Below are 25,043 nucleotides of genomic sequence, written 5' to 3' on the forward strand. Positions count from 1 at the left end.
GAATTCTCAAAGAGAGCCATTCGCTATACAGAGAAACAGACAGAAAATAAGGGCTGGAGAGGGCATTCATCTCAGCTGACCGCCTAATAAAAGTGCTCCACTACCAACAGAACATTCAGAGAGAGGCCAAAGAGCAGGGTTTGCATCATGCTTCCCTTCAAGTGCCTTGAAGTTCAGCTCTCCATTGATGCACCATTACAATAACCACTGAACAGGCCAAATGTCAGAGACTAGTATACAACACTGAGACATTCTTAAATATTTCATTTTTTACAAAAACAGTTTATTGAATTATCAACAACTGTACATATCTTCAGTGACAACACAGTTTGCTACATACTTTGGTGTGTGTTTTGAGACATGTCCATTTCTTGCAGCTCTTTTCTCATTTTTGGGGAGGGAAATACTAACAGTGTGATACTATAAACGAGCTGGACAGTAAGTAAATGCCTGTGCGTTAGGCTAGAGAGTTACAGTCCGGCAGACTCTGTCCTTCCTGTATATGGAACACTATGCACACAAAACACAGTGTATGTCACTTGGGACTCAGGACGGGGGGATAACCAATTGATCCAAATTCCAATTCTTCCACTACAAGACAAAATGTCATGTCCTGGTCATACAACAGCACAATGAAGTCACAGGTTCGAGTAGTCCTCTACTGATCGGTAAATATCAAAATCCAGGTCCTTGTGCCCGAATGAGGTCTCTGTTCTCGCAGGAAGGTGGAGTGGCCAGTCAGTGAGTTTGTTTGGGAACTGATCCGCCCCTCCCTGTGGAGCCTCGACTGCAGTCTCTGGTGCCTTGCATGGGGTTTAAGCCACTCAAAAAAAATCCACAGGACATTTTACAAAAACGCCTCTGTAATGCGATTTAGCGAAACAAAATTTTCGGGAGGGAGGGAAAAAAGTAAATTAGATTTCCATAAAAGTTCAGCTTGGAAAATGAACTTCTCAAAGGTGGTGGTGGTGGTGGTGGGGAATAGAATATCCTCATAGAAAAAAAGTCTTAATCTAATTTCCAAACCTCGAAGGGGAAACGAAGCATCAACGAGAGAATGAGAGCAAGAGAGAGAAAGAGAACCATCACAAGTGCAACAGGACACCAAAATATAAATCTATAAAAGGCATTTTAATACTCCATTATGTACACTTTTCACATACCCTCCACACAGATGAAGTTTCAGAACGAAGCGCTGCTTCACGATGCATTATGGAACGTTCTCACTGCATAGTGAGGAAAAAAAATAGAACCAAAATCCAACAAAGGAAGATTTGAAAAAAATAAAATAAAATTACAGCAAGGAAGGAAACATTGAGTGTTCTCTAGTGCCATATGAACTGGGCCGAGTGTGTGGGGTCTGTAGGGCTGCGCATTTGTGTCCTAGTCCAGGTCACCCCAGCGTCCACTCTTCCACGTCTGTGGTCAGTCAGTTAAAAGTCAGTGAGTGTGGGTCAGACAGTCAGACAGACAGACAAGGGCTGTTCCTGTCTGTTTGACTAGGAGAGTCACTGGAGTGAGAAATTTTGTGTCCCCACTTCCTCCTCCAGAGGCCTGAGCTGCTCCAGTCTGTTACCTCTCAGTCTAGTAGATCACTTCATACACCGTGGCCTTCTTGTCTCCAGAGCCTGTGACAATGTACTTGTCATCGGCTGATATGTCACAGCTCAGGACTGAGGACGATTCCTTTGACTGCAAGGAGAAAAAAAAGCCATAATAAATCTGGAGAAGTAAAAAGATTTGAATTTTAACTTCAAAAGGCCCTGCATAAAACTATTCCGACATCGTCTATTACTCAAAGAAAATGCTGACAGCTGTATACATAACCCCCCCCCACCCCCACCAAACGATGCATTAGCATCCATGCCAAGCCCCTTCAGTCATAAACACTTGAAGGGTTATCATTATTTACTCTTAAGCTGGTAGATGCGAGCTACACGCACGGACCCACATCCGCACTAAGTGGTCAGGACCCAGCGTTAATGACATACTCCAGCCCATTTCCGCTGATCGAGGCCCGGCCTGTCAGCCAGCGGTCACTGTGCCCTTTCTACTGACTCAGGCAGCCCACACATTTCCTGCAGACAGTCTGTATTGATCTCTGTACCTGGAATATGCTGGCGCCGTAGGGAGTCCTCCATGCATTCAACAGATTGTCCTTCCCAGTGCTCACGAACCATTTACCTTGTCAAGGGAAATCAAACGTAATTAGAGCTCCGTTCAGAGTACAGGAGATTTGCACAGAAAGCCAAATAAAAGACAGCCTAGCAGAAAAGGACAGTCAAGGTTCTGTCGATTGTTGTGCTGTATAGAAGCGCTGGCATATAACTTAAAGAAAAGCTCTAGTGGAGATATGTGTAGAGTGCCTACATTCAGTGCATGAAGCTTGAATCAGTCACTTACCACAATAGGCAAACTTGAGAGAGAGAACGCAGCTCTCGTGAAGGTGCAGCTGGTACTTGTCAGGTTTGGTGTGGTGGAGCACCTCCACATTGCTGCTTTCCATGCCGACAGCCAGCCACTCGCCCGTAGGACAGTAGCCCAGAGAGAAGATCTGCGTTTGGGGGAACAGACACAAGTTGAGCACCACTGCTTTTCACTCAAGTCAGTATGAAATGAAAATTCACCATTTGTTTTCTTAATACATGTTATATATCTTATCGTGAACGATTCATCCATGTATATATGTTGTGAAACTGACAGGCTGATCTATGGTGCTCCATTTTGGAATGCAATGGTCAAATCTTAAACTCCAGTCAACAACTGATGCATCTAACCCAAGTCCCTACATTTTTTTTTTTTCAATAATCTGATAACGCAGAAGAAGAGGAGATCTGTCGCTACTTCCATTTCCTAAAGCTCCATCATGGAAAGTCCTTGTGCTGTGGCCTAACCTGAGATGTGAAGTCATGCTGTTGGAGTTGCCGCCCCTCTCTCAGGTCCCAAGAGCGGACAGTGTTGTCAAGGCCACCTGTCCAGAGCTTGGTGCCATCATGAGAGATGTCAATGCAGCTGGCACCATCTGTGTGGCCTTGGAATTGCCTGCAAATCACAAAAAACGGGTTTATACAATGGCCCTGTTTTAAATCTTAAAGATATACAAGAAAATGCAGTTCATAAGAGAAAATCTTTAAAAAGGCCCACCTGACGAGGGTCTGGTTGTGGAGGTCCCAAACGGCGATGTTTCCATCGCTACAGCAGGAGAAGCACACCTTGGCATCAGGGCTGATGGCTAGCGCATAGCAGGCCGGTGCGGAGGAGGTCAGCTCGGCTTTGATGCGGGGTGTCTGGGAGGCAAGATCCCAAATGGTCAGAGTGCTGGCCTCCCCTCCGACGATAAGAGTGCGGCCATCAGGCAACAGCTTACAGGACCGAATATAGTTGTCCCTGTTCTGTAGATGGATAAAAAAAAAAACAATTAGAGAAAATATTCCAAAAATCTGGACTTCCAACATTATACTAACAAATTGTTACTTTTTAGAAGCAACTAAAAAGGGGCTAGTTGTATGTAGAGTATTATTACTACAATAAAAACAATAGTTATAGTATGATGATTATAGTATTATAGTATGATTTTAGCCCTTACCAGGCAGTCTAGTTGAGACACTGGACTCTTGCTTCCAGGCTGACTGATGTCCCAGATCTTAACACAGCCCTTGCCACCGGTGTATACATGGCGGGTGGGATTGCTTATAGTCACAGCACACACCACCTCTCCATGACTGAGTGTGTTAATCTGACGGGCGTGGCGTGGGATCCCCGGACCAATGAGAGCGTCTGGAGGGAAGGGTACAGGCTGCATCTGTCCATCAGCACTGACGTGAAAAGAGTAGGCTCTGAGAGAGAGAGAGACCTCTTTAGTAATCTAGTAGTCAACAGCGCACTGATTGAAGTGGGTTAATTAAATCAATTACAGCAATATGAGTAAGTAGTCTGAAATGAGGTATTAAGAGGTGGAAAAGGTTGTGCTCTTAAGCACTCTCGCGGAACTGTAAGATAAATAGTGTGGGGAAAGAGACCGGTCTAGTGCGGCTATGAGTTAGTCACGATCATTTAATCTTTGTTGGACACTTACGGTTTTCCTCCAGAGATTGAGGTGAGGCTGGCAGGGAGTCCGGGAGCTCTCATATGAGGATGCTCGAAACCTGCCTACAGAAACAAACAAAACATGCAGCATTAGAGCAGTGATCTGTATTAAAACACACATTACAAACACCACAAGCATAAATTACACATTATAACCTGTGCATAGATTAACCCTATGTAAACCATACAACAGTTGTGTGGAAAAAATTATCATTGTTTTTCAAATAATTTGATTAAGTTCATAGGGCCAGTGAGAGTGATACACTTTTGAATCTAGTTCAAAGAGCTACTTCTGGCTTCAGAAGCCGAATGTGCCATTTTGATCATTTTTTATTAACTTACATTTTTTGAAGCTTAAAAGCCTCAGTCCCCACTCATTGTTTATGCAAAAAAAACAAACATCCAATACAATTTTCACCTAGGCCTTTCACAGGTTTGGAACAACATAAGGGTAAGTAAATGAGGACAGATTTAGATTTTTGTAGGGTGAACTATTCCTTTAACTTGACTAGAACAATGTAGGTTATACCGCAAAACTGAACATGCAACCACAGAGGAATGATTCGTGCCCTGCTCCTTCATTTAACCGAAAGGATGAAGCAATCAGACGGCAGGCAGTCAGGTAGCCTGAGAGCCCAGTCAATTTAACGCTCATTTCACACCCAGTCACACACACTACACATCATCCCACGCTCTCCCTCCACTCTCAGGTTGGGGGCTTTGGGTGAAAGAGAGAGATTAAAATCAAGCACAAAAATAAAAAGAAATGAGGGGAAGAAATTGGGAGAGAAAGGTAAGGTGAGGCCTGCTTTGGAGTAGAGGTTAGGAATCTTTAGGCAGCTCAGTATTTGATTCCATTTTGTTTCAGGGAGTCACAATCTGATTTTAAAAAAGAATTCTCAATACATCTCAGTTTTTCAACTACAGCACAGCAGCACAAATCTTTGGGGAGTTAAGGTGGCCCATTGCCAAATATCATGTATAAAAAATATGCCTGCTCTGACCCGCCAATCAAGTAGAATAAGCAGATAAAATAACTAGTTCTGCTTTTGTTTTGTGCAGTACTTCCATATTAAAGTAACCATAAATGTTGTTTTTGAAAACCATATTGATGATCAATTCAAAAATCCAATTATGAATGCTTCCAGAATGATCCAGGATCATGATGTATCCATAAATGTTTTTTTCTGCACCCCCACTTTGAAGGTGCCTATTCACATATATACACACAAATTCTCACCATGGGTGAGCGTCCGTAGGCAGCAGCAGCGGCCACACTCATCTGAGGAGAGATGTGAAGGCCGGCATAGACTCCAGGGCTGGTCAGAGAACCATTCATCTCATGGTGGCTCATCATGGCAAAGGGAGTTGGGTAAGAGAGGGGGGTGCGCAGAGCAGGAGCGGCTGCAGACACAGACACACAGCCAATCATAAATCAGCATCAGTCAATCACAGGGAAAGGAGCTGAACTTGGGAGCAGGGAGATAAATCTCAATCAAAGACCTGCCTACACTGAGCTGCTTCAAAGATGAATTTTATGAAAGCTGCTTTAAGCTCTGTTAAAAAGGCAAGCCTGCAAATGTGCTGAAGCTTTGGATTATTTCCATATGCAAAGTACTCTCTTTTGCTTACAATATTGGCTGTATTTGCAGTTTATGCTTGCAGGAGGTGATGGTATAGAGTGAAACAACATCTCTGCGGACGCTGATTATGAACTCACCAAGAGCTTCCATTGGAGGCTTGCCTAGGATGGGCCGCAGCCCAGGGGTGGTGCTGGTACCCGGGGTGGGGGCATCGTTACGAGGCGTGGGGGTGTTGGACTTGAGACCAGGCGTGGAGGATTTGTCATTCTGCAGATGGGAGAGAAGAGAGGGAGGAGGAGAAAGAGAGATGGAGAAAACAGAGTTAAAATCCCCCAAACAAGGCAGCATCCAGGCAGAAGATTTAAGTGCCGGCAGAACCTAATCCAATCCAATTCTGACAAACTCACTACTCCTACGAAACCATAAACCCTGCTATTTATCCCCAAACCCATTACTGCTACAATGGAGATGAGGCTCGTTTTATTCTTCCCTCGCTTCTCCCTCTAATCTTTTTTTTGATGCAGAGGCCCAGAATGGTTAAACGCATTGAGTTATTAGCAGGGAAGACACGACTGATCCAGCTATGGGAATACATTTACAGATGTATTTAAAGCCGAGGCTGGGAAACAGACATTCACTCCTGAGCCATTAAAGAGAGTGGAAGATCACAGGGCGTTCAAGCTTCCCAAGCTGCCCCCTCCCATCAAAACCTTTTCCTCAAACATATCCTATAATTCTGCTTCAGTGGCACAGACCCAGATTCTATCAAATCTTAAATGCAGCTCCGCCGATTACAGTAGCAAAATCCGGATATATAGAGCTGATACACGTAAATGCAGCATTCGGTATTAAACGTAGCCTGTGTGTGTGTGAGAGTGAGAGAGAGAGCCATACATGGCCGTGCTCCTTGTTTTTAGAGGAGGGGGTGCTGCCGGACGAGGCCACAGAGGCGGGGCTGTTGGGCGTATCCTTCTTTGCTGGGCGGGGCTTATCTATGCCATTCTCAGGAGGGGAGTGGGCAGGGCTGCCTCTGGGTGTGGCAGGGTCCTAGAGCACAAAAATATAACAGAAAGGAGTTAAATATCGCAAAATAACATATGTAAGCTATAACTGAATACATTTTAGTTGAAATTAATTTTACATTCAATTTCTAATAATTTAGTTGCGACATAAAAAGCGTTTCTTACTTCATTGGAAACATCAACCACCAGATCATCACTTTTGTCTCCATCACTGTCCTGAAAACACAACGAGCCCACTAGTTAGTATCCCTTTTTGGGATTGTGTTACAGAAGAATCCTATATTACAAGTTCATGTCACATTACTCACATATCGGCTCATGCTGTCCTTGTCTTCCACTTTGCGTTTCTTGGAGTCCAAGCTATAATCAGAGGAGCCGCGGTGTTTCTCGCTGGTTGTGCGCAGGCTGTCTGATGGAGAAATCGAGTTGTTCTGAGGAGGAGAAAGAAGGGAAATATTAAAGTGTGCCAACAGACTGCAGGTTTTACCCCAACTCATTCATCAATACAAGCAGATCTATGGGTAGTTTTAACTGTGTTTTGTTCCACAAGACCTCAAATTGCTTTGAAAATATCCTGTAAGCCCCATCAACTCCTTTCAACACAAGATATTTATATCCAAACCTGATTACAGTTTATTTCTGGTGACAAATGAATTATTTGAGTTCAGAGTCAAAAACAATTACCATTACAATGACAGGTACTTCACAGCTGTCGGATCTGAAGGAGATCCAAGCTGAGAAGTCAACCGCAAGAAAAAAAAAAAAAAAAAAAACTTATCACTCCAAACCCACACTCTTAAAAAGCCAAAAACAATTGATCCATTCCAGCTATCCAACTCAAAAACCCAAAACTGGCCTAACATAATACAGTGAGACTTGCCAAGCCGTATCTAACAACCCACAGTAGACTAAACACAGAAAAATGTGCTGGCTGCACTACAGAGTAGACACAGTTAACCAGACCAAAGAGGGACTTGTTTTCACTGCCCCACCACTCTCCCTTCCTTCCCCCGCCTCACTCTCTCCATCCTCTAAAAGAGGCAACAAACAGCTTCAGGAAGACATGAGCAACACGTTAGCGTCAAACAACAGCCTATTATCTGTGAGAAGTCCGACTCGGTCTGTGTATGTGGAAGCATGTAATAGTCATTGATTCCTGTTTGGACATCACCCAGTCCCTTCCCTCAGCACTTTGCGGGTCTGAGGTCCCGGTAGACGATGACTACAGGGCGGATGAACGTAAAAAGGGACTTATATCCGCAGGAAATGGTGGGCGACTCGGTCTGCGGCCACTGTCGATACTCACAATAAAGCATTGTAAAAGTATTTCATGAATTCATAGTATTTAGCAAGCATACTCCATATGCAACAGGACTTTGAGTGCTCTCTGGGCACTTTCTCAAAACAATCCCACTCCTAGAGCTTTACTCATCGCGTCCCAAGAGCCTTCACTCAGTGTGAGGCAACAAGATTCACAGAGGGAAAATGCGGCCAGATCACTGGAAGCGTAAAAAGAAACTAAGCTGAGAAGATGAAGTAGCAGACTGGGCCGAACGCCCAATAGTCTCTGTCTCTCTCGCTCTCGTTGCATGATGTCTGACCTTCTAAAGAGATGCTTAGCGTGACTCATTAAGGAGAGTCACCAGCGTGCTATCAGATGACCTTAGACGACGGGCAGCAGCGAATACACAACAGCGACTGGACAGCTAACCGCCAGAGGAGCTCCCCTTCTTTCAGACATGACTGCACCCATTCAGGCCTCGCCGGGCCAGCAGAAACCCAATCTCACGGCCACAATCAGCCATCAGAGAGATTTAAGCCCCGTCGAATAAATGCCTTTTACAAGGGCATGGAGATGAGAGGGAGGAAAACAATTCCTGCGCTTGTGCTCATACATATTTATTGCGCTAGCAAAAGAGAGCGTAGAGGGGCGGTAAACAAGTGGAGATAGCGGAGGGGTGGGTAGGACGGCAGAGGGATAAAATAAATCCCACAAAGGAGGGAGGGAGTCGACGTCGTCTTTAATTGTGATGAAATTATAGAGCCGCGCTAATCTGTGCGCTGTAATACGAGTCATTTCCCATCTGCGGAGAGATGTGAGTGCTTATTTCATAAAAAGCTTGTTTCTCTATTAGTCATTTTAATGAACGCAGATTACCATTTCGTGCACGAGTTGCGTGTGCTTCAGGATGAAGGATCTTACTTGACATTTACATTAATGGAAATTTTCTTAGGCATGAAATGGGCCAAGAGGTGCTTTTCACCCAGTAAAACCAAGACATGTTTGCTCCGTTTCAAAACCTAGTGAGCCGCCTACGGAGGCAATATTAAGGCATCATTTAAGGTGCGCTCCTGACATGAAGGCTGTTCAAAACACTATGCAATTTAATTACGTTGCTTCATAAGGCACTCAATTCTAAGCCAAATACTAAATAAAACCAAAATGGTGGACAAACTGAGAAAAACGTGTATTAAATGTAGAGTCATATCTCGTTCAATACAGAAAAGTATTATCATTACATTACCCAATGTTTAGCAACATGCTTACTCCAAACAACTGTATCAAATCTCCCATGCAGAGTTGCTGTCTATGTAGGCAGCTAACTAGGTTTTGGAACAGAACTATTAAGAGGAAGAGGACAACAACTGAGACAACAGGAAACATGATACTCACCGTGCTCTCTGTAGTCAGCAGACCCCGGTTGGTGTTGAAAGACAGGCAGAACGGCAAGACAAAAGAGACATGAACAAAACTCAGTTACCCTGACCGGCTGACAATCAGAGTTAAGTGTAGATTTCATCAGCAGGTAGAATATGTTATGTACACAATACAGCTAGCAAACCATTAGCATGCGTCCTTTATTAACCTTGCCGATTCATTCAAGCCACAGAAAGCGTCATGTGTATGTTCCATCACTTTATACACTCTCAGTTCTTTTCTGAAAATAGGCTACATCCTTAAATGGCAAGCCACGAGAGTAGCGTACTCTCATAAAGCAAACCTAAGGTCAATAATGTCAACAGTCTATAAGAGCTGTAGTAATAAAGAACAGCGGGGGGTGTTATGATGCAAGCGTTTGATTCACACAAAAGGTCTATATGGCTGAGCGACTAATGGTCCACTCTCTTGGCTTTAAATGGGAGCAGTGTGTGTGTGTGCTCCTTACCTCGGTGCTCTAGGTCATGGTGGTTTTTTTCATCCTTCACTGGCAAGTGTGGCTGACTTCCCAGGGCTCCCAGAGCCAGCAGGCCCGAGCCAGTGCCGGTGACCGGCGGGATTCCTGGTGGCTGAAGGCCAGAAGGGTGGGGAGGTAAAGCCACGGGGCCGTGGGCAGCGTGAGAGAGGTGCTGGGCCTGGAGCTGCTGCTGCTGTGGAGAGACATACAACGAGTGGGCCAGAGGGAAAAAAGTAGAGAAATCCATGCCACAAACTAAACACACAGCTTCTGGGCGTCTAATTCAGAAGCACAGGTGGGGGTACAGAGATATTTATACCCTCACGTACATGCAAGTCATATTTGAGGATCCTGCAAACAAAACAGTCTTTGTTGCTTGGATCTTAACCAGAAAATATAAAATCTTGGAGTGTTGTGGATCTAGTCGGTTTAAATTACAGGTTTCCTGCTCAACTGTAACAAACTCTGTGGAATATCATACAAAAAGCATGCAAATTCACTCATTAAGTAATAAAACTCTCACACTCACACACTCTCCAAAGGAGAGTCGTCAAGCCCTATTTAAGATACAGTTTAAAGACAGCAGGCATTGGAATGCTGTCAGCTCATTGGCTTAACACCACCTACTCCTTAGCCCCATCAAAACGCTGGACAGCTATATTTACTCCCCTCACATTTGGGTCTGGTTATTACACAAAGTATGAGTCACTTGAGAAAACCAAATCTTAAACACCACTCCAACAGCAGCTGGGCTCAGCTTTTGTGTGTGCGTGAGCGTGTTGAGCGGCGGCGGCCAAAAGCAAGGGGTCCTGTTTTGGCATGCGTTCAAGCCTCCAATACCTCCATCAATATTTGAAAAGCTTGGAGGAAACTGATGAGAGTTAAAAACCACTCAGCATGGGAAGCGAGCAGCTTAAAGCAAGGTTAAATAATACTTAGCAGAGCCACCAGTAAAGAGGGAAAAAAAACAAAAAACAAATCCCAGCCTCCACAATTTATTAGCATCCACAGTAGGGCTGCTCGATTATGGCAAAAACCATAATCACGATTATTTTGGTCAATATTGTAATCACGATTATTTAACATGATTATGAGTGGTCCATATGACCAAAACTTCATATGATTTATTTAAAGAGTGATACATATCAAATATATATATCCTGTATAAGGTTGCTATAACATCTACATTATAGAGACCAGCAAAATTTCACAATTCTCAATACCACAGCAGAGTATTAGGGTAATTAATATTAGTAACAAACAAACAAAAAGTACTCAAAATTACTGAAAATAATTGAACTGTCAGTAATAAAAAAGCAAAGGACAAATAGGTTACAATAGAATAAAAAGATACAAATGGAACAATCTGTGCTTTTTTTAAATGCAAGTCTCAAGTAGTTAACAGCCAATGAATAATCAAAAATAAAATAAAAAAAGCATAGTCTTCGCTGTAAGAATTAAACTTTCTTTGTTTCTTATTAAAGCTACAAAAGTCCTTCACTCAAGAGCAGTGTGATTTTGAATTTGTCTTTTGTTGTTTGATTTATATTAAGGACAACAGTCGCAGCAGGAATATAGCCCGCTGTCACTTTTAGAGCCGCGCGGATCCAATTTACTGTTGCACGTGTATTTTCATTCTCAACTCTTTATGTTCATTACATGACCGACAAAGGTTTAAATGAATAATCACTAAGCGCCGCATTTTAACAAATTTTTGCGTGTATCTGACCATTTATGCGTGCAGCTTGACCTAAAGTTGACATTACATGTTCTGTTCGTCTCTGAGCGCATGACAGAAATCCTCCTGAGGAACAGCGCAAGTTCTCTTTCACGCTTTTAAAAACGAATAAATCTAATATAATCAAGCAAATCCCATTTAGCAAAAGCAACGTAACATGATTTTACTGATTTGCACGTGAAATTGGTCTTTTATGGAGGAATGAAAGCACACCGCTGGAAAGGGAGGCGGAATGGGGCGCAATAATCGTTTTATCTTGAATATTGTAATTTTCATAATCGTTGGGAGGCCGAAATCGAAACCGTTTTTCGATTAATTGCACAGCCCTAGTCCACAGGAAGAATGAATTATTCAAATGCAAATGGCTGTTAGAGCACACACCGCCCAACTTTTCAGACCTCACAAGTCAATCAGTTACCCTTTACGATCACTCTTCCAGAATCCTGACATGTTTTCTTCCCGCTTGACGTGGAAAGGGTAGGTGTTATTGGCTCTGTACGGCGATCACGGTGGTACAACCTTTCAGAATTATCAGCAGGTCATTAATGCCATGCCATAAGTAAATATCAATACTAAAGGCTTATTTATAAGTCTGGAATGCTCCAAAAGCTTGTCCTTTCCAATGGGTAAATCATTATTAAGATGTCCATCACAGGCCCTTATTCGGGGTGAGTATAATTGCTAACAGCTTTGTGGATTATTTGCACAGCTGGCTGTATATTGAGACTCGGGGCCTTTGAGATTGGCAGGAGAGCGAATGGTATATAGAAGAGCTCCGCTCGGGATTTGAACCTGCAACCTTACCCTCCCCAACACAACAGAGCTGCCAAGCCAATTATGAGCTGTGCCTCAGAGTGTGGATCTGTGAGGAGATGTGATAAGGGAGTGTGTGTACTGAGGCACTGAGCGTGGGTGGTGGGCGCATGTTCTTGAAGAGAGAGTGAAAGGGCAAGAGAAAAGGAGAGAGATAGTGAGACAAGAGTGGAAGTGAGTGATTGTAAGACAGAAACAGTGTTGGTGCTAGGGTGTTCGTGTGGATTTGTCAGGAAGTGAAATGAACTGCTAGTAAAAAAAAATAAAAATAAAAAAAAAATAAAAGAGAGGATGGTATTAGTGTGTGTGGCTTCAGAGATGACGACTGACCACATGGGAAATTAAAGAAGCCGTTGATTCATGGGGGAGAACCCTCCCTGCTCATTCCAGCTAATGAGCCACTGATGTGTAATATGCATGGACAATAAGAGAACCCTCATTAGAGACCTGGCCATGAAGACAAGAAAATAAAGAAATAAAATGTCTCCAGTAATTTAATATTCCTGCATAAAGACCGTCTCAACTGGTGCTAATCTCTCCCTCTTACAGCAAAACACTGAACGCAGGCCTTGTGTGAACAATTAACAATGGACATATAAAAAAAGATAAGTGGCTAAATCAGACAAGCGCCTGCTTCTAGTCTCAGGTGTGTATGTTAAGCAACCCCATCCTGAGTTTATTGCTGTAACCATGCAACATGCAGGCATGAGGGAATTCAAAAACATAAAGCCCCATGATTCGCCCTCTTGGCCACAAACACACTTAATTGGGCCCACAGCACAAGCAGGGGCAGTCTTAATAGAGATCTATCAATACATCCACAGCAGACGACATGCAGTAAAACAGGCTTCCCACTGGACTAGGTTGGGCAATATAAAATCATATCTCCATGTTTGTTTGTTTTTCAATTTTTAGAAATTAAACAAACATACCACCAAAGATAATATCATGTATATTAAACAGTCAATCAAAGACGCTATTAAAAGTCACAAGACAAAAAGGGACCACAAATTAGTCTAATGACATGCTCTATAGGAAACTTAATGAAGAAATAAAACGCACATTAAAATCAACAAGATATTCACTGAGGCTTAGTTTTATATTGCCAGCAAATAAATATTCTATACCACTAAAAGCTCCAAACCCAACCACAGCCTATAAACTTGTCATAACCAGAACAGTCCAAACAGAACTGGGAGTTAAGTATGTGGAGAAAGAAATGCTGAAATGCTGAGCTGCCGGAGGAGGCCATCTTAAGACCTCTGATCAAAGTCATAGCACAGCATAAAAAAAGCCGCTGCCCTAGATGCATCCTATTACCGGCCCTGAGGTTCATCAATAAGAGATGCTGGTGGTTTCTGCTCTGAGAGTGTATGTGTGTGTGTGTGTGTGTGTGTAGCTCACATCTCACCTATGCCTTATACTATTTATGAGGACTCTGGCACCTGCGTGAGTGCACACACTGCCTACTGTGTGAATTACAAATGTCCACCTACTCAAAGAAAAACAAAAAACAAACAAAAAAAACTCAGACAAGCAAGTATCTTTTCTGCTTTTCAACTTGTAAATGGCTCCTAAAAGAATAAGAGCCATTAAAGTTGGTCTGCTGTAACATAACATCAAATCTATCAGACGGTGATCCTTCCTGAAGATAACGTGGCATTTAAGAGTGACCGCATGACTGCCCCATTCAGACCTGATTCCAGGAATTATCTCTGAGTGAGTGTCAATGCTCAGGATCTAATTGAATTCCGATATCAGACAACACAAACTCAACCTTAAACCTTCACCTCACCATTATCAGATTCTTCAGCAATTCTTAAGAAGATGAATCAAAGCAGGCTCAACATCTGTAATCAGATCAGAGCTAGTCTTACTACTGGATACACAGAGGTCAGATTTCTTTTTCCCTACATATTGATAGGGATCCAGGTCAATTGCCACTGATCAATAAGTGACTGTTAGAAGGCAGATGTGGGTGTTTTTTTGGAAAGGAATAGCTGTAGTAGCTCAGGGATGTGTGTGCAAGATCCTATTTGTCTTTAATTCCCAGCACAATCCAGGTCAGCGAAAGAGCAATGAGCCTCTCCTGTAAAACCTGATCTAATTAAAGGTATCCAGGCTCTAAAGAGAGCACTGAACAGCTTCTAGATGCAGACTCAGGGGACTGAGGATGCGAAGCACACTCATGCCACATATAGAGGAGACTAAATAAAGCTTGGTCAACAGCATCCGGCTGCACATTAGATAAACACTAATGTGGCTATGGGCCAAGAGGTAAATGAAAGCAATGAAATACTAATCAGAGAGTCTGTCACCAATAATCATTATCCATCACTTTAATGGACTAGGTTGTTAGCCGTTCTCTTTTTGAATTGGTTTGTGAAATATTGCAAATTTGGTAAATGACAATGTTTATGGCCACCTCTGACCTTAAAACACATACACGTCCTCACTCAAGCCACAAATACATTTAATAAGCTCACATGATAAATGCACATAGCTTTAAAACATTTAAAAAGGTATTCACTGTAGGGGCAAACCTGCACATGATTGAAATAAGCTACTAATTTCAAACTGAATCGTTAAATCAGTTATAGGATTATTTTGAATCTACAACAATGCCGGTTTGCCCCGTTATTAGGGTCAAATAAAGTAATTAAAGGGGTATACACACGGTGAGAGGCAGATTGGGAAGTCCACGTACCCCGATGATAGCATTCAGTTCAGTCATTGTCACTTGCTTTGCACGTTCAACAGCTTGTGCTACTTGCTGTTGGTGCTGCAACAGGGAGAGAAAATGTGGTTAGATTTCAGAGTCAATGCAAATTCAAAAACCCAAAAGTTCTTAAATGATGAGAATAAATAGTACAATTTTGGACAATAATACTGCATCTAAAACTAAAATGAAGCTTTGAAAATTCACATAAAGCTCACCTCTTGTGACAGAAAAGGCATAATCTGGGCTAGAATCGCATTGAGCCTTTTGGCAATCTCGGTCTGGAAGAGGAAAAGAAAGAGGGAAACGTTAAAAAAGGGTTAATTTGCTCCTGTTAAAGTGCACCACTAAGCATTTTTTAGCGTTTCCCAACGATTAAGCCAATTACCACGGCAATCAGAACCGCTTGACTCGGCACACTCCAAACTGCGTGATATTGACATGTGAAATATTTAAAACATTATGAGAGCCCAGGGGAGAGAGAGAGCACAGCTGCGATGAGTGTATACTCCAAACCACACGAAGAACGAGCCAGATAAACTGGAGCTGTGTTAAGAGCAGCGCTGCACTTCAGCTGCCATCAGCCCGCAGGTACAGTCTACTAGCACACAAGACTTTCTTTTGCACTCTCAGCTTCACATTCACACCTTAACCATTATCGCCGCTGATATGTAATTGCAGTAAAAAGAAAAGGCTGCAGAAGTAGATTTTTTCACATGTCTCCACAACAAAATGACTGCCAACTCCTGTTGTTTAGCAGATGTTAAATAATGCAGACAGTCCCTGAGGACATGTTGGAAGCAGACGAATGTGATAAAAGACTTTAGGGCTGACCACAAAAAAGCTGTATATAAATCCCAAATTTATGAATTTCCACCATCCAAAAATTGTACACACATGGTCTAAATAGCAGTCAGAGCCAAATGATTTTCAGCATCTTTGAGCTTCAGTGCTTTTATAATAATTAAAAAAAAAAGGGTAGGGGGGAAAAAACACATTTAATCACATCAAATTCTATTAAAGTTAAACAATGCACAAATGATAAAAAAATTGGGCCCAAACGTCTGTAGGAATAATGACACCTTAACATTTGCGTATATTACAATCACAATAATGTGTCACTTCTGACTAATGAACAAAGGTGGATTACGTCCAGACCTGTCAGGAACCGAGGCCTATTTTGCCTTCTCCAGACCCCACCTTTTTCATTTTCTCAGCAACCCATCCCCAAGTCCCCCCTTCATCTAGCCCACCGCAGGGACCCGACCTTCATTCTCTCTCCACCCGCCTGACCGTTGCCATGGCAACTGTAGCAGAGCAGGCCCCATCTCCTATCGCGCGCCGATCATTATGCAAATGGTACCTCAGCTTGACCGTAACAGCCTGTAAAATCATATTACGTGCACACAGGCAGGTCATTAAATTGAATTTTCGGCCTGTCGATCGGATGAGTACCGCACACGAATGGTGGATAAAAAGACGAGCAATAGCAGAGGATGATGTGGGGTCCTTGTGAGAACACATGACAGTAAAAGGAGGAGTGGGGGCAAAGCCAGGGCTCTCCACCCAAAGGCTACACGCAGCTAGTGTAGGATGTACTCCATCCCTCTTCCTTTCCATCATCAGATGCCAGCAGGAACACAGCACGGCCGACATCACAGCCTCTTCCAGTGATGAAAGGAGCTCACATCACAGGTCTGGCACTGGCTTTGACTGAGACCAAAGGAGAGGGGGGAGGAAAGCCTCTGAAAAATAACTCTGCTACAGATACATCATCTATAGAATTTATGAGGCTCAATTCAACCCAGGGCCAGAACGGAGCGCAAACACATCACAGGGATTTTGGCTCTATTTTTCATTTCAACGGCAAACACGCAGCGCTGCACCGACCAGGAAATTATTTATAACATTGTCGAAAATGCCAAGCGGTTGCAGGAGCCAGACACAATATTTTTTTTACAAGATACTCTGTAACACCCGAGAAAGTTTCGCTCCTTCCCATCAAAGGAATACAGACGCGTGTCGGGTCAAGCTATAGTTGAGTAAAGCCTGGCAGACCATAAAATACTATAGCAGATCATATAACAATAACAACAAATAAAACAAAAATATGAGGTCACACTTTATTTTAAGGTCCAATTCTCGCTATTAACAAGCCATTAACTATGACTTTTACCTCAAACTCCTAATTTGCTGCTGCTTAATAGTTAGTAAGGAAGTTGTTAAGTTTAGTATTGGGTAGGATTAGGGATGTAGAATATGGTCATGCAGAACACGTGCTTTAATAATAAACAGCCAATATGTTAATAATACGCATGCTAGTAAGCAACTAGTTCATAGTGAGAATAGAATTGTTCCCTATACTAAAAAGTGTTAACAAATATTAATAAAATGTAAGAAAATGAAAAAAGTCACTGTAATCAAAAAAAATATATCTATACCGTTGCATCCCAAATCAACTTTACACATTCTTGAAAGCTATAGTCAAACTTGGTGTGACAAGACTGGGTGTTGCATTTCACCAAAGGAACCGGGTCAAAGCAGGGTACCAGTTTAGCTTTCAGAAACCAATCTACACTCCGGAAAAAACTACTAGAAGAATGCATCAACAAAAATGCTGGTTGAAAAGCCAGCTCAGTGTATAATCCTTATTTGCCGAGATAAACCGCGTCAATAGCAGCCTAACATTTGACAGGATTTGCTGAGAGGCCTGGAGAGCATCGAACACATTCCTTAAGGGCTTAACGCGACGTTGACAGCTGGCCGAGTGAGGTCAAGGGTTGCCTTATCTGACACTCACTCTAAAGCTTCATGCTTTATCTTGCAAAAACAATCCCGCTGTCGGGGGAAAACATGTCCGGCGGCAGTGACGTACACAAAAAGCCGGCATACGCCGCACATAATGTATGAATCTATGATGAAAATCGTGCTGTGCATTGAGCTGGACAAGCAGAGCTTTTAGCTACAACTGCGGATAAAAATAGGATGTCACTTTAAGCAGATGAAAGCCTGCCTCTTAAGTGGCGAGCTTCACGCTCTGGTACACAATTACAGGTACTCGGACCTATCTAGCACCATTTCAAGAGCACTCCAGGGCCAGGCTGTCAATGGCATGCTGAAAGCTATTTGTCTGTTGCCATCAGCGCCAGCGGAATAGAGTGAGACGCTGATGAGCATTGAATATAGAGGAAAACAACTGGCCCTTCCAGGCATGTGTCTCCATCACAAACAATACTTGACCTAGCCGGGTTGATGGGCCCCTGTATTCTGCCGGGGTGAGAGGGTGGTAATGCTCTCTGACAGCCTCGCGCTCTGTAGTAAAGGTAAAACAAGGTCTATATATGTGCGTGCCGGAGGTAAGCTCACAAGCTTAACGGGGTTGTTAACTTGCAGCGCTGTTGAGAACTGGCATTAAAATTTACCTGAATTGATCGGCGTTAGTAGAGCTGCACGGGCGGCTAGTCTGCGTTTTCTATTGTTTTTTTCTTCTCTCTCAAATACTCAGCCTCTCCAAATAGTCCTGTTACAACAGCCCTGCTCTATTATGCATATGTTTGGAGTGTCATTGTACAGGTTCACCTGGTTTCATGACCTAACCACCATAAACAGTGTGACGGAGCGTGCCTGTTTCCCCCAATCCTCCCTCCTCTTTAACAGAGGCTTTGTGTACTCACCTCACTGAGCCAGTCAGTTTGCTTTGGCTCACATAGAGAAGGACAATCCAGCAGTTAGCAAACACTTCCTAGGGCACCCCTTATAAATCATTTATCAGCGTCCCTGTGTCAAGCCGGGCCTGACTGGCTCAATCTGGGTCTGACAGCGAGGAGAGGGGAGGAGATTCCCTCGGAGTCTCACAACAGGTGAGAAAAACTCATAAAATAAGCCAAGCTGTGAGTGCGCCTCAGTCATCACAGCGGCTCATTGACGTGGAGCAGCTGCCATTACAGCTGCATTTCCTCCCTCACTATGGCTGTCTGCAGGTATCAGACGCAAGCGTGCATCCTGAAATCCGCATTACGCCACGACTGTTTAAAATATAAAGCGCCCAGAGACGACCGAACGGAAGAAGGAACGGATTGCCTGTCGGTCGGAATTAAACCCACAGTGCTGAGAATAATGGGGTGTGGATCCGGCAATCTTCACTAACTCGGTTGGTTAACCACTCCCCGCCTGGCATCCGCTCCTGGGTTCAGTTTAACCCGGATCAGCAGACCTGGATAAAAGGGTGGGATCTGCATGTTTGCTTACAAACACCATTACCTCCCTCATCTTTAGCAGGTTAGAGGCAATGTCGGATGAATTATTCAACAGTGCATCCATGGCTCTGTGGCGGTTCCTGATAGAAGTCAAGGCGCTAAAATGGATCAGTCGATTAACCTGTTTACACTAGGCCAGCCCTCCCGCCCTATACCCTCTTACTCCTTTTCTCTCACTCATCTGTCCCTCAGCTGCCAGTTGGGAGATAAGTGGTTAACAGGAGGCATCGCAGGGGCAAGGGACCTGACAGAGGAGTGCAGAGACTCACACTGTGGACACTGATGGATCGCCATCCACCAGCTCCTGCCTGATGCCATTAACCTTCATAAGGTGGAGAAGAGGAGCAGGCTGAGGGAGCTGGGTTGTCTCTGAGGTGGCCTAACTACATCTGGTGCACAGCACAATCTCATTATTATCTGGGGGACAGGAAATGTGTTATGCGTCACAATATTGTCAGGATATATCAGATTAGTCTTAGTAAATACGGTGGAAGAGAACCCTAAATTTTAAGGACAATTTCAAAAACGTAAGGTGGACAAAAATTAGAATGGAAAAAATAAATCAATAAAATCAATAACACAGAAGCTTATTTACAAGATACCATTTGCCTAAATATTACCTAAAACGGATTTCAAAAAGATCGATAAAAACTTTCCATCATGTACAGTTTTTCACAAATAAGAATGGAGATTTTTCATTGCACTTAAACAACAGTCAACAGTCAAATAAGCTGGAAGTATTTAAATGTATAATTTAACTTACAATCAGCAAAGATGTGGAAAAATATGTTCAAATAGTCTTTAATTTAATGCTCAAGAAAGTTATAGAAACCTTAGTTTATAAATAGATAATCTGTAAAATACGTAATTTTTGGATGTAGTAAAACACCCACAGATGTAGAAGAAAACATTGTCATGTCATGTTTGCATTTTCTTCTGTCACTGACCATATTTCTAACCTTGGATTCAAGATCAAGCATAAAACAATGTCTTCAGAGTCATTCATACATGTAAAAATGGGCTGAGAATTAAACAAATGGTTCTATCTAATGTTGCTGGCTTTAGGCACTTATTGGAAAAGACATGGAATATTCGATTAAATCAAAGAGATAAACCACCAATTAATCGATTATCAAAAATGTAAATTAGTAGCAGCCCTAGAAAAAATGTAGGGTAGAAATTGATTGGAAGGGATGAATTTATAGTGGCCTATTTTTCCTTTAGTGTTAATTTATAAAGGGTGTCTTAAATGTGCTGACATAATAGGGACTCCTCAGACTCTGCTCCTTTTAGTCATTAAATCACACGGGCCCTCCTGCCAAAGTCCTGACTTTAATCTTATCAAAGCTGTCTGACCACACTCTACTCAGCACAAGCAGGAAAAGAGACTTGACTCTGTGTGTGTGTACTTGTAATGTCCTGACTTCTAGGCTGATTCTAACTGCTGCTCAAAAGAACACAGTCCACAGTCTCTCTCTCATCATCTCTACAGAGTGCACTTCACTTGTCTCCTAACACACCAGTGTGACTGCATTGACTGACATCTACACACACAGCGCACAGATCCTCTGTGACTCAGAGATTGTGTGAACAGGGATCAAAGGGCTACATACCTGTTTGTGCATTTCAATGTTCAGCCCATAGGACATCTCATAGTACTGAAAGAAATGAAAAATACTTTTTTTATTCAATCCGAGCCACATCAAACATTTTCACCTCACATCACAGAGTAGGGAAAAGAAAGTCAGAAATCTAGTGAAACTTGAGGGGAAAAGAGGAGAACAGGCTTTTGATGCGTACTTCAAAATCGTGTCCCATAACAGTGTATCATATCTGCACAGCATCTCCTTCTTTGTATGATACCGATGAAAGCACACAATGGAAATCCCACTTGGATTTTAGGTCAGAGATCCCACATGTTTTGACCAATAAAATTTGATAAATCTTAGTCGTTTAAAATAATAATGATGATGATTTCTACAATGATGATGATCTCTAGCCAAAAAAAATTCTGCATCCAGAAAAAGCAGGGAAAAAAAACAAAAACATACGGAGAACAGAAATGTGTATAAGTTTTCCCACTAACATTTTATCAAACTCCATGATTTGTTCCAGGACTAAAAGGCACTTTTTCAGAATTTTCAATGACTCTGGGAATCCTGTTTGCATAAATCAAAGCTTAAACCATTTCACAAAAATATATATAAATAAATAAATAATAATAATAATAAAGAAAACATTTTCATGCTTAAGACATTTTTTCTAAATAAACCTAATAAATGTTTTAACAATAGTAATAATAATAAAAAGGAAGATTAAAAACACCCTGATCTCAGTGCAGTCCTGCAAGTCTAGATTCTGACACTAACTCAAACAGTCAGCGTGGGGATTGTACATGGTGTTTACCTAACCTCTCCTCCTCCTTTCTGACTAACATGCTTTCTCCTGTGAATGGAATGTTTAACTAGCGTCCCTGGGTATTGGTTAAAGTCATTGCTCAAGTGTTTACACGCGAGCAATGAGATAAGAGTATACACTTGCACAGTTTAACCTTGTTTAGTTACACCACGAAAAGCTTTGTTTTTCCTCTCCCTATCATAAATCCTAACATGAGGCTGTTTTGATCTCTTGAACGGCTACGATTGAATTTAGGGCTTTGGTGTTGTGTAAATGATTAAGCCCGTGATTAAAATTAACACTGAATTTATGTAGTCGTTTGTTTGTGCGCAAAATCTGGTCATCAAAGACAGAACGCTGCAGAGACTTTGGATTTCTGCTGCGATCGAGTATTTTCCCACAGACGCCTCTGGCACTCCTCCATCACCCCTCACCCAATTTACGGCCATGCATTTGTCTGAGAGCAGCGTCTCCTTGGAGAATAATCAGATCCACACACAGAGGGAGGTAGAGAAAAGGGGGAGAACAGAGGGGGAGAGAGAAGAGGGGACAATGCTGTGGTCATTGACCCCTACGGCTAAGGGTTGGTGTATGAAAGGGCCCGAGGCTAAGAGCAGTCAGTCAGAGCCCTTTAATAAAGCAGGAGGCTGAACTAAAAGCACCAGAGGGGGTTTCACAAACACATTCTAAAACACACACATACAGAGAGACACGCAACAAGGCATCTATCTTCACCCCAGCTACTAGCTAATGGCAGCTTACATATTGGCTAATCTTACCATGACATAATGGCGCTGCATCTCTGTCTTCTCATTGGCCAGTTTGTCGTACTCCACTTTAAGACTGGGAGGAAAACAAAACACATCAGTTACTGAACAGACATGTGTTTTCACTGCTTAAACACACAAAAATAATCCACACAGCAAACATGAAGCTAAATAAATACAGTCACATTTTACAAGGGGTTGTTATAAATAGTAAAATAAGTTTTAACACTTTATATTAGGGATGCACCAATATTAAAATTATGGACAGTAAAAATAATTATTTTCATATTAATCAAATACAATTACTGTTTTCATACTTGAGCCAATACAATAATTTTCATATTATGGCCGATATTAAAAATGTAACTGTTTTCTAAAGCAATAATTTTAATACATCATATACACATCAAATAACAATTTAGTCAAATGTCAAATTACTAAACATTCAGATTTTGTCATGCAAAAGTTAATTCAGGCATAATAAAAGGCAACATTCACTGAAATTTACTTAAAGAAAAACACCAGAATGAAATAAAAACTTAAATTTAAGTCCTTGTAACAGGAAAACAAAAATATATGTTTTAAAGGTTAAATATTCACTGTAATCAAGCATTATCAATTTAAAATGAACATTAGGTGGTTGCTAAAATAATGTAAAAACAAGCAGAAAAAACATCTACAATTAGATATCCATGACATTACCGATATGGTGCCAATGCATCATGCATCTCTACCTCATATGATCAAAACTTTTTTTTTTTTTTTTTTTAACCACACACATTTTTTAAACATGAATTAGATTTAGTTCTCCTCCCTTCGCCTGTGAAACACAATTAGGTGCGGTAATTGTACAAGCTACTTTACGGGCATATAACTCTAAATTATTACCTGTGATACTGGGCTTGCAGGAACTGAAATTCGTCTTTGATCCTGTCACAGGACTCCGCCACTGTGAATTTGAAGCCTGGCTGACCAGGCTGGTGGGGCGCCTGAAAGACAGCCATCACATCAATCAAACTCAATTACATCCTCAGAGAACCAAATTTGTTTTCCACCGACTGCAGAGCGAGGCTCTAATGCATTCTGGGCCCTGGGAGAGCAGCTCTAATATTTCAGCCTGAATGAGGGCTGGGGTGACATCCACGCTACAGTGACATCTGGGAGATGTGCCTGTAAAAAATGCTGTTGTTTTCAGCCTCGCTTTCTCTAAAACCAGGTGCTTGTGAAAAACACGAAAACGTACTACAGAACAAAGACAATTTCTTTACCATTCAACATCAACTAATTTATTGACAAGAGGCGTTAGGGGGTTTTTACCCCACTTGATTGTGCTTCCAACCGCCCTGTTTTTTCACTTCAAAGCATTATCACAGGCACCAGGGCTTAGCAAATCAAATGAAGGTGCACATCAGGATGTCGTTTGTCATGGACAGGCGGCTCTGCCCTTGCTCTCCAGCTAAACTGATGCAGATGTAGCAATTATGTTCGATATCAGTTCAAGATGCACTTACCGGATGCCGGCCCTGTGGATACATCTTGAAATGTATCCTTTATTTATTGAAGGTCTATTTGGTGGGGGGTGTCCACTGGTACGCCACTGTACTGTAAAAATCAGCCGGACACGAAGCCCACTGGACGCTGGGGGCAAAAATCCTCTCAGATCTCTGCCGCTGGAACCCAAACAATGAAAAATAAACAAACACAGACGAGGAGGAGACCGTAACATTCAAACTGACTGTTGGAAATTTAAACTTGCGGTTGAGGAGAACTCTATAAAAGCGTTAATAACGCATTTTCACCTGCACTCTTAAAAACAACTCGGTTCATTGTCAGAGAAACGACATTGTGCGCTCGAGCGAAACGACAGCTTCTCTACTATTAAAGAAAAACATGAAAATTAGGGGAAATTTGGCGTTTTTCATTGTTTGGCAACTGATACTTTGTCAGGACCTCATCTAGCACGTCACATTACTTGAAAGAAGCCGAATAAGAAGACCGTAAAGGAGTCGACAAAGTGATAAGTGAGGAGCTCAGTGACTGTGAGAAGCGTTTCAAGTCTTGGTTGCTTGGATAACAAGCTATTGTCGTTAGCTAACATGCTAACTGTACCTGTCTTTGTGCGTCCCAACCGCCGAATCACTTCCACTGTTCCAGTAACTTCTTAAATGTTAATCACCGCTTCAGTATCTGAGGGAAAGATACGGTTCCTGGTGTACGCGAACGGTGGCGAACATCTCTGGAGCGCTCGCTCAATCACAAGAAGCGACTCGGTGATAATCAGCTTCTCCGAGGCAAAGAAATTAAAAGACGCTAAACTCCACGGCGCGAAAAAAATGTTCGTGTAATCCCCAGAAAACACTGGCAAAAATGTACTTCCGATTTTGAAGAGGTTTGGAACGCTTAAAAGTGTAACATTGTACTTCGCCTCTCGAGCATTTCCCCTTCGTCCAGCAATGCAACCCTGTGCCACACACAGACAGTCTACT

The 25,043-nt window shown here is 42.3% G+C and overlaps 1 protein-coding gene across 1 annotated transcript; it reads right to left on the minus strand.

The window, feature by feature from the left end:
- Positions 1-256: 256 nt before the first annotated feature.
- Positions 257-25,043, minus strand: tle3a (TLE family member 3, transcriptional corepressor a). Its single transcript, XM_079446498.1, has 21 exons — positions 24,667-25,043; positions 24,069-24,227; positions 23,446-23,546; positions 22,570-22,633; positions 21,007-21,051; positions 15,356-15,418; positions 15,096-15,200; positions 9,859-10,060; positions 9,366-9,373; positions 7,000-7,122; positions 6,857-6,907; positions 6,564-6,716; positions 5,807-5,936; positions 5,327-5,490; positions 4,076-4,149; positions 3,587-3,836; positions 3,145-3,392; positions 2,895-3,042; positions 2,404-2,554; positions 2,108-2,184; positions 257-1,692 (listed from the first exon to the last, which is right to left on the minus strand). The coding sequence occupies exons 2-21, from the start codon at positions 24,090-24,092 to the stop codon at positions 1,585-1,587; spliced, it is 2,289 nt and encodes a 762-aa protein (XP_079302624.1). The 5' UTR covers positions 24,093-24,227; positions 24,667-25,043; the 3' UTR covers positions 257-1,584.

The sequence above is a fragment of the Barbus barbus genome (genome assembly GCF_936440315.1).
Source record: "Barbus barbus genome assembly, chromosome: 22".
Taxonomy (NCBI): domain Eukaryota; kingdom Metazoa; phylum Chordata; class Actinopteri; order Cypriniformes; family Cyprinidae; genus Barbus; species Barbus barbus.